The following is an 11,138-nucleotide window of genomic DNA, read 5'->3' on the forward strand; positions in this document are numbered from 1 at the left end:
CGGTTCGCGAGAAAATGGCCTTACAAAGTTTGTTTACAAAATGGAGCTAAGGCCATTTCAATTGTTGGTCTTGATTTGGTGAATTTTCACTTTCATTTTAACGATGGGAAATTTTCAAATAACCCTGGTATTGCATCAAACTTATTTCTGACAGACAAGCAATTCATTTCGACAAACACCTTCTCGAAAATCGGCCAATCAACATGAGAGGGATTTTCGAACATTTTAATATATTTTAGAAATTTCAACATTAGATGAAAATTCCCCAATTGGAATACAGTTCTAACATCTCTATCAGGCAGAGGAAATTTCCCCTATTTGATAGTAGACTTAGTATGCGTGGTTGAGCTACCAGTTACGCCATACCGACAATCAAATGCATTGTTTACAAAAGCTGATACGTCTCTTCGAAAACGTAATCGAGATTTGTTGGATTTTCACTTAAATTTTTACACTTCGAAAATAAATTATAATGTTAGAAAATCTCTCTGGTGTTGATCATCTGAATTTCAAGGAATTGTTTGTCAAAATTGATCCCTGGTCCCTGGATCCCTGGAAATAAGTCTGGTAGAATAGCAGGTTTATTTTAAAACTTTCCAATTATCCAATTATGAAAATTCACCAAATGAACCACAGCCTAAATGTAGAGGGATTGACAGCTGAAGTATATTCCTGATCCCATTATCGAATGGCATTTGCTATACAAGATGAGGTTGCGACATGTTCTGCAAACAACGCTCTTTGAAAACAATTTTATGAATATGTTACAGGAAAAAATGCAATAGGAGGACATTTTCGAGCAAAAGGAGAATGTAGACAAATTGTTGAAAAAGGAGGACATGTCTTCTTTTAGGATACCATATGGTAACCCTAGTGTTATTTCACTTTTAATTTATGTAAAAGGAGTCAACATGTTACTTTTCTCCTATGATGTTTTAGTAAATGATAAATTCTTGAAATATAATCAAGTCACCATTTTTTATTTTATTTTTAACTCATATCTGGAGCACATTTTCATGTATCAAACTACAATTTTAACAATCTTTTGTTCTATGCATTAATGCTGAAATTTGAACGTTCGTAAAAAAAAATAAATAAATTTTAAATAAACTTTTGACTGACACATACCAAAACAGACGCATGTAAATTTCAGTGCAACTTAATGGATTTAAAATTAAAGTTTTTTTTCTTGATTTGTTTTCCGTCGTTCTTGTTTTCCGTACTGAGTACCAATGCCACCGACAATGCTACCGACGCCAGGGAGGCTTTACTTCCCTTTCGAAGGAGGGCGTGATCTGAGATGTTATGCCTCAGAAAATCCCGGCGGCGCCGACTGGAATTGAACCCAGGCCTAAGAGATGAACTAGCCTATGGCTAAAAATCGCTATAATAAAGGAAAAAAAAAATGAACCCAGGCCTTTTGGGGTGAGAGGCAATCACGCTTACCACTACACCACCACCGCTAGAAAATTAAAGTTTTATTGCTGATTAATTCAACTAAGGCAGGGAAACACATCAATCTACCGCATGTAAATTTACAAAGTTATTGCTGTACAGAACATCGGCAAATGAATAAGGTACCAGTAGGCATGAAATTTATGAAATAATCCAGTTGATATCAAATGCCTATTAAAAAAAAAAACATTCTGAATACCTCTTTTAGAATAGTGGAACACAGATGGGCCTCCCTTAGCTCAGTCGGTAAAGGCGCAGGTACAAAACAAAACCATGCTGGAGGTGACTGTGTTCGATTCCCGGTCCGGTCTAGGAATTTTTCGGGTTGGAAAATTTCTCGACTCCCTGTGCATATAGAGTATGATTGGACTTGCCACACAATTATACTAATGCAAAAATGGTACAGGCTTCGAAAGCTGTCAATTAATAACTGTGGAAGTGCATCTAGAACACTAATTTGAGAGCACGCAATAAGCTAATATGCCATAAGCAATAAGCTTGAAATGCGAAGAAGAAGAAGAAGAAGAAGAAGGAACACAGATATAAATATTTGGTTATGTCAACTCAAATCTGGAGCCAATTTTCAAGTATAAAGTAAGATAAAGAGCTGTATCGAAAATAAGTGGTAAACAATTGTTTCCTTCCAAATCTGTAAAAAATATGTTCTTAATAAAAAAAGTTCTTCGATTAGTTATGTCATAACGCCGTGTCCAAAGTGGCGGATTATTAAACTTTCGTGTACCTTGGGTTTTTTTTCTATGCCAAAAGATAGTTTTGGTGCTTACACTCCTATATCAGTTGATTTTAAAGTATTCTATCGGAGAAAAAATTTTGCGAACTCGGACTCGGAAACTACTGAACCGATCGGCGTGAAAATTTGTATGCAGGAGTTTTTGGGGCCAGAAAGGTTCTTATGATGGTTTGAGACCCCTCCCCTTTGTGTAAGGGGGGCTCCGATACAAATGAAATAGAAATTTCTGCATAACTCGAGAACTAATCAAGCAAATGGAACCAAATTTTGCATGTGGAGGTATAAGAAGATGTTCATAGAAGGTAGCCCCTTAGATAAGAGAGGGGGCTACGTTCAATATAGTACGTTATTTTTTTTAATCGGCACATAAACTCAAGCTAAATCGTGAGCAAGGCCGGGCAAACTCAGCTAGTACATGATAAAATTGAATAATTTAAATTTCCCCCGATACAATATTTTAAAGTCAACCAATTTAGTAATGGAAGCACCCAAACTAACCTTAGGGGTAGAAAAAGCACGAAGTACATGAAAGTTGTCTAATCCTTTGTTAAAAGTTAACTTCAACTTCTATTCAATTGTCATACTTCCGTACTCTAGCGGAGCAACCTACCTACCCTCTTCAGACCATTCTCTAGGTAATTAATTATCATACTAAAGCTTCATGCTAGATAGCATTTCCAGCCAACTCTGAAAATCGTAAACTTCACGTAACATTTAAAATGAGAATAAAAATATATTTTTTAAGGGATTGGTATCATCTTAGATTTAGTTCCTCTTTTGAGACTTCAGACAGTGTATTTCCGTGTTTTTTGAACGCATCGTTCCAGTATATTTTTGACTGTTTCAAGGTGTTAGAAGTCTTAATATCCTTTTAAAGATTCACTTTACAATTTCCTTTCAGTTTTAGCCATCGGCATTCAATAGGTTGTAGTTTCGATCAATTTGCATTTGGTAGATCTCTCGATTTGTTTTCCGAACTAGTGTTGAATAATACCATCCTAAACAAAAAAATTTCCAATGTCACCAGCATGATAAAAGCTTTCCTTGGTAAATTCATATAATTCACACTTTAATCGCAGTGTTAATCACGCATTTTCATCATTTTCCGAAAATTTAAAATGTGCAGGAGGTAGCCTTCCATGTGAGTGCAAAATTAAAATGAATAATTTACCGTAGAAACATCACAGAATCACACCGGGTGAAAAACAGTTAGTTAACTAAATCGTATTCCTACGCGGTTCAAGCAACAGTTTCCCGGGATTTGTGCAGAGATTTTCCGCCTGTTTTCCTTTGAGAATTTTGCAACCATCATCCATATAACAGTTCTCACTTCGAAATTTAGGTGGCGAAAGTTCGCAAAACTTTCACTGCAAGACGCCAATCGGAAGACAAATAATGGATGCAAGTTCTTTTTTCAATCAATTTATTGTAATTAAATTTTAGCTGCTAGCTTGCGTGTGACAGTAAATTATCAACTTCCTTATTTACGCATAATTTTAAAATCTACGATTATGAGTGGTTTGTATTATTCATTCTTATTTTTTAATTCCACGCAATAATCATCAAATAAATGCAGTAATAAGCCAGAAACCAGCAAAATTTTATATGACATTAATGTATGTCACGATCGCCACTGATCTTGTTTGCTTCTTTGGGCAAAAATGTTCTGTCATTGACAGAAAACAGTACTGAAATGTCATGACATTTTCACCGGTTTGTTTGTGTGTGTTTTCGATATGGTCGAAAAGTATCAAATGTTTAGGAAAAAATGTTAAAAGTTATTAGTCTACCACCACTGCTCCCATGCCTACACAGCAAAAAATTAAATTTAATATTACATCCAAGAGAATGCATTTCAATCATGTCAAAAATCTTATGTATTTTTTATGGCCACAAAAATAAACACATGCCGTAAAAGCAGCGTAATGTCAGGTTGAAATGTTAATGAAAATTTTGTGCTTTTTGGCAAGTAATATTACACCACATTTTCGACACGATTGAAGTGCATCCTTTTTGATGTGATATTAAAATTATTTTTTTGCTGTGTAGAGAAGTGAGCAATTCCTGAGTGTTAATGGTAATTAAAGCCATCAGGTTAAAATTGAGGAGAACGAAGGTAGCTTTGATTTCAAATTCATCCGATGGAGTTTGGTTAATTCTCGATAACCTACATAATAGGGTGGGTCAACTTGACAACCTCGTACTCTAATGATGATGATGCTCGTGCTCTTCACTGTTATTTCAATCAATATTGAGGTCCCCATCATCTTTGAAAAATTTGAACGAATTTAGTTATGATCTGGGGCTTCATTTCTCAAGTCGAATCGACTAACTTTTTCATACAAAAAATGCTTCGTTTCAAAATGAAACCCCTGGATTTGTGCGAGAACTATAAAGTTTGTATGGAGAAATGCAATGGAAACGGAACAATCCTAGTCATTCGTTTGTCAAAAATTCAAAACCTGCTCATTTTTTAACAACCCTGGGACTTAGAATGGAAAAACTATGCCGAACAACCGAACAAGATGAGGGCAGGGCTGGCATGATAATGTTTTAGCACAAATTGCTCATTCGATAATACTATAAGGTAGGTCAGTCAGTTTTGCCACTAGTTAGTAACCATATTAAGCTTTCACGTTTAATAAAAAATATACGCCCAAGTGTTGAAGTATGCTAGGGGAAATGGATGTAATGTCAGCCTAAATGTCCCTAATTTGGACCCATACATAAATTCAGCAATCGACTAAATTTTCAATAGCGACCAAAAATATCCATTAGTACAGTCCCAATGACGTGTTCATCTAGATAAAATTGATAAATAGCAGATTTTTTGCGATGCGCCCAATCTTAGATCCATATGCCAACATTAGAGTTATTTCCCCTATATAATCAATTGAAGTTAAGACTATCCTGAATATTAAAACGATGTGACATCTTTCAAATTTGAGTCACAATCATCTTAAGGGGGGGAGTACACATTGATTTTTCAAAAAAAAAATGCATTTTTTTGGCTTAAAATGTTCCTTGGGATGTATACTTTAATTTAGAAAAGACTCCAAGTCCGCCAGAATATTCCTTACCGCTTTACGAAGCGATTTCCTAAAACATGTACCGGCGCGCTGAGAGAGAGATTTTATCTTTAAACGCGTTTATCTCGAAACGGGGTTTTTCAAACTGGCGTGGGAAATAACTCTAACCAGTTATCATCAAATTTGGATATCGCCTAGGTTTTCTTGTTCAGAATTAAATTCTGCTTACACACTTAATCTAGCTCGGTAAAATCTCCAACAGCCGATTGCTTCGGCATTTACTTTTGCTGATATCTCTGCAAAATATCTGTTTGTTAGCTGATATCTCAGCGAAATGTTATTTGTTAGCTGAGTCTCGGCAATTGTTTTACTGAATCTCTGCGAAATAAATTGCAGAACTGCTCGGCTGTTGGAATCTCGGTGAAAAAATTTAAGTGTGTAGAAATACGTATCCACATTTTCGATTTTGTCAAAAATGGATCTTAAATCCACGATTTTGTAAGCATTTTTAGGGTGAAAAAATGGACTTTTTTTTTCCTAAGGCCACAACTTTTGAAAAAATTAATTTAAAAAAAATCGGAATACGTATTTCGAACCCAAATTTCATAACTAATCAGGATTTTTGTTCGATTTATGTTCCAGGATCACATGGAAAGGAGTATTTTCCCACGCCGTTTTCCGACTTCCGCGCGAGGACGCCCGCGCGACCTGGTGCACCGGCCACGGGGAGACGCCAATCGAGTTCAAAAAATACAAATTGTAGTTCGAAGGATGACTAATAAATGGGTTATAACATATTTGCCCTCCCTGAGTGTTTTATTGCTTAAAAAAATTAACGAAAAGGCCTTACTTTCTGGACGTTCAAAGTGTACTACCCCCTTAATACATAATTTTAAACTTCTAGCTTCAGTGCCAGTTTTGACATCAGTTATTCTTTTATTGGCATTAGGTATGCTCCAGTTTTTTTACCTTAGTGATTATTTCAATGGAGCATTCTTCCATTGTTGCTAAAAGATGCAATGGAATCAGGCTGATTTTGAAACAACTTCTTCATTTTACTCATAAATTTAAAGGATTTAAAAAACGAGCTACAGTTGAGATAATTCCATTAGAAAGGGCCACTCAAATATCTAACAAGCTTATACATTGCATAGCATAGACCAAGTCACACAATTTCGTATGTGGTACACGCTCCAAACTGTTTTTATGTAGAAGATCCATCTCGATCCGTAACTGTTAGATAGTAATTTGGGATTAATCACTATCTCTTAGATAAAAGAAGATTCACCTTCCAACCACCCAGAGCTGTCCTGGCCCGCCCTTACAAGTGGTGAGGATGGGAAAGGAATGTTAGTCCGTCATTTAGAATTTTGGGCCCATACCTAAATTCAGCAATCAACTAATTTTCAATAACGTACAAAAATATCCATTAGTACCGTCCCAATGACGCGTTTATCTAGATAAAATTGATAAATAGCAGATTTTTAGCGATGGGTCCAATCTTAGATCCATAGGCCAACATTAGAGCCATTTCCCCTACTCCGTTGTTGTTATATTCGGCTGTTGTCTACATAAAATACTTTACGCGAATTGATATTGCGTGAAGTGATATTCCGGAGGTGGAACTTGGTGAGACCTAAATCATTTTAAATCAATTATGAAGTCTTATTTCCAAAACTACTAAATACGTGCCTGATTTAGAAATGTTTCATGTTTTCAAATCACACTTTCAGTTGTTGAGTGTTTGCATGAAACATGCAAACTTTTGGAATATAGAAAACCATGGACATGGATTGAACCCAGGCCTTTTGAATTGAGAGGTAATCACGCTTACCATTACACCACCAACGCCGCTAATACTTTTTTCTCTGATTGTAATTAATGTAATTAATTGCAAATCACTCATACCTCGACTGTAATTAAAAGCATGTTGGTTGCCTTTTCCGACGTTAGGTCGTGTGTCGAAAAAAAAGTTTCTGTCCCCTACGTGATGTATGGAATCGAAGAGTGTACTACATATATTGTTCATGTAGTATATTTGCTTCCATGTAGGTAAATCTCAATTGGCAAACCTACTGAACTAGGAACAGCTCTTCTGAACCAGCCTAACCTGTATACTAACCCATGTTATAGTTAATATATTAGGCGATCAACTTTACACTTCATACTAGCTCGGTCTGTACCATGAATCGTTGTTGCTGTTGTTGTTATTGAAGAGCTGTTGTCGCGGTTCGGCTTCATTCATCGGTAACGGCTGACGGCCAGGGTGCCGATGTCTCTTTCTTTCGTGCCAGCGTCGATTTCCGCAAGCCAGCCGGACGACGTCGCTGCTGCTGTTGTCCTCCCCCGCGCTCGGTTGCGCTCGTTGCAGCACAGTTAGTGTATGCTAGTGTGGTCGACGAATCAATCTGTTGGCCAAGGAGCAAAATAGCGCAGAAAATCCTGCTGCTCGCGTTCTCTTTCACTCGAGCACCAACACAAACGCACATACACCCCTGTACGATCGACACACGAGCCCACGAACCTCGCTGGGGAAAGAGAGTACAGGTCATGTTAGAATATAGAAACGTTGGATCCCGAGCGCGGGCTGGGTGTGGTGTTACTATAAAAGACAAGAATTGATCCTCCAAAGATCAGTGTTCGGTACTCAATTGGAAGTTTAGTGTTAAGCGACAAAAATCGTTCCGGTAACACCGAAGTCCAATCTGAAGCAAAAGTGTGAATCCAAGAAAATAACAAAAATGTACTCGAAAATGGTAAGGATTGGTGAATGTGAAACAAAGTGGAACATTTAGTGAAGATTCCCCGGATTAGGTGGAATCGTTTTTAAAGGACTTTTGTGATGAAATGAGAGTGGACAGTGATCGAAGAATATTCGTTGATAATTGAACACGTGTTTTTGGATTGCAGATTGCTGTTTTGGCGTTTGCCGCCGTTGCTGTTGCTGCTCCACAGCACCAGGAAGCTGCCCGATTCCCAGCTGGAGTGGATCCGGCTGCTTGTCCATCATACCCCAACTGCGACAACGCCGCCCTGCACAACCCACAACCACAAAACAATCACGCTGCTAACCACTGGAACCCGAACTGGAACGCTCAGCCAGCTGCCCCATCCTGGAATGCTCAGCCAGCTGCCCCATCATGGAACCCTCAGCCAGCTGCTCATTCGTGGAACCCACAGCCTGCTGCTCCAGCGTGGAATGCTCAGCCAGCCGCTCCAGCATGGAACGCTCAGCCAGCCGCTCCATCCTGGAACGCTCAGCCAGCCGCTCCATCCTGGAATGCTCAACCACACTGGAATTCCTTCCCAGCTGTTTCAGGACCAGCTAATAATCACTTGGCTTCCGCTCCAGCTCCAACTGCTGGTGGTGACAAGTATGTGCCTCATTAGAAATCACAATCACACAAAGTACTCAACAGACTATCGTTCATCTCCCACAGGTACCCAGCCGGTGTGAACCCACAAACCTGCCCCAACTACCCATTCTGTGATAACTCTGCCCCAGCTGGAGCCCAACAGGTTGCCCCTCTGCCAGGATACACTGAACGCCAGTACCCCGCCGGAGTGTCCCCACACAGCTGCCCAAACTTCCCATACTGTAACTAAACTTCTGTGATAAGCCATTCTGACCTCAACTTGAAATCTTGACCCTTTAGACTATCCGTTTACCTATTGCTAAACTCATGCTTTATGCTACCTACCTTTCCGAATACTCAACTAACCTCCAGTCCCATTGGGGTTGACATTGTGCCAATGCTAACCCAACTCCCAACATACTGCCATGTTTGTTTCGTGTAAATACTGTTTCATGAATAGTACGTGATTCACCGTTAAAGTTGTGCATGTGTAATGATAGTGTTCCTTTTGAGTCACTTTTTTTGTTTTTGTGTGAAAAAGACAATGAATATAGATGAAATTAAATGCAATTTTGATATTTAAATATTACCTTCTTCGTTTTATTTGGATCGCCCTTTTGATAATATCATGCTCATCAATATTTGTGCACGATGCAATTTATCGATACTTACTGGAAAACATTGTAGAGAAATAAAAACTCCGGAGTGATTTGAGAATGCTTGAAATATCGTTGGGGCGTAAGGACTGTTCAGTTTATAAAAAGAAAAATTAAAATTGCCTGTAACTTTGATGTATCCCGTATTGTTTATTTGGGATGTTTAAAGATAATATGCAAAATAACATTATGCACTACTTAAATTAATTAGTATCAAACCATAACAGTTACTGTTGAATAAACATTCGAAGTAAGTCGATATAAAAAACATTCGCATAACATCACAACATAGCAAGCCTCGTTGGATAATTACGACGAGTGCTGAAAAAATCGAGTTTTGCAAAGAGTTGCATACATTTTATATTTCAATTTTGAAAAATACTCTTTGAGTTTTAATTATTTCTATCTGTAGAACGCAGATTCAAGTGTAACTGCATATGAACAGCCATGCGTATGATTAAAACATTCTGATCATTCTGTGCTCCATTTAGAAAATTTACACTTGAATTTGACACTTCGAAAATAAATTAAAATGTTCAAAAATCCCTCTGTTGTTGATCGACCGATTTTCGAAAAAGTTTCTGTCAAAATTGATTGCTTGTCTGTCAAAAATATGTCTGCTGGAAGAGCAAGTTTATTTGAAAATTTAAGAGAAAATTCACCACACAGCCTTAGCAACGTCGAAAAGGACTAAGCAACGTGCAAAGAAGTCTTTCCCGAGCAGGAACGAATATTTCGATACCTTAAATTGGTATGGATGAGACTGACATAAGATGTAAAATACCAAAAAATAATACCACAAAAATCTCGCGTCACTTTTCAAAAGGCCCTAACTAACAAATGTAAACAAATCAAGTTAAACGATACAAACTATTGCTCTTCTATCAGTGTATGTGATACAAAAACACCCATCAAAATTTACTGTCATTTATTTAAAATAATCATAGGACAACGATTGTCCAATATACAGTTTGAAATGATGGGTACATGATTGTTACTTCGGTCATTTGGACTGCCTAACATGATTGGTGCTCATTTTCTAAAGGCGGGGCCAATCTAAAGTTAGATAGTCTTCTCTGAATCTGTGAAAGGGAATCTAGTATCTTGTATAACAAAACGTCCAATGTAACACTCATTGATTATGTCATTGAGAAAATAGTTCAATGTAACATTTCTAATGTACAACTTGACTAGTCAAAACGTCATATGTGGTTATTTTCTATATTGTAGCATGAAATTCAAAGAAAAATTATTTTACCGTTTCTACTGAATTTTCAACGTTATTATTTCACTGACTACATTAAAAATAGTATTGCAAAATGTATTATTTCTAAACAGTTAAAATCATAATCTGTCGAACTTCAACTTCGATTTTCTACGCGAGAAATGTTCCCACAATACCATTCCAATGCCAAATTATGATTATGCAATACCAAAACAATACCACATAGGTATTGTTTTGGTATCCTAATATCAATTTTTGTTAATTTCAAAGTATTTTGCATGTAATTTTTTGGTATTATTCTTTGGTATTTTACCTCTTATGTCATGCTGGTGAACACCAAATTTTGGTATCAAGTCAGGATTAGGTATTCATTAGTTAATTTCTCATGCGCGGGTTGCAGCACTCATTACTGAAAAGTGTCATTTTTCAACACTGTTTTGAATAACATAATGGTCAAATTTTCATAACTAAAATATCAGTGTTGAAAAGTACTACTTTACAGCATCCTGTACCAAAAAATTCTACCTTTCGACAGTCTTATGAATGCAAAAAAATATGTATGCAACTCGATGCAAAATTCGATTTTGTCAACACTCGTTGTAATTAATAACTACGACTCGTGTCGAAGACATCTTCTTATTGCAAAATTCTTGACTAAATAGGGGA

At 37.1% G+C, this 11,138-nt stretch overlaps 1 protein-coding gene across 1 annotated transcript; it reads left to right on the forward strand.

Moving 5' to 3' along the window:
- The first annotated feature begins 7,855 nt into the window (after positions 1–7,855).
- Positions 7,856–8,870, forward strand: LOC135699826 (uncharacterized). Its single transcript, XM_065220173.1, has 3 exons — positions 7,856–7,991; positions 8,146–8,609; positions 8,676–8,870. The coding sequence occupies exons 1-3, from the start codon at positions 7,977–7,979 to the stop codon at positions 8,839–8,841; spliced, it is 645 nt and encodes a 214-aa protein (XP_065076245.1). The 5' UTR covers positions 7,856–7,976; the 3' UTR covers positions 8,842–8,870.
- The last annotated feature ends 2,268 nt before the right edge of the window (positions 8,871–11,138 follow it).

The sequence above is a fragment of the Ochlerotatus camptorhynchus genome, unplaced genomic scaffold (genome assembly GCF_037179485.1).
Source record: "Ochlerotatus camptorhynchus isolate MF236.1 unplaced genomic scaffold, CSIRO-AGI_Acam_v1.1 ptg000117l, whole genome shotgun sequence".
NCBI classification, from domain to species: Eukaryota; Metazoa; Arthropoda; class Insecta; order Diptera; family Culicidae; genus Ochlerotatus; species Ochlerotatus camptorhynchus.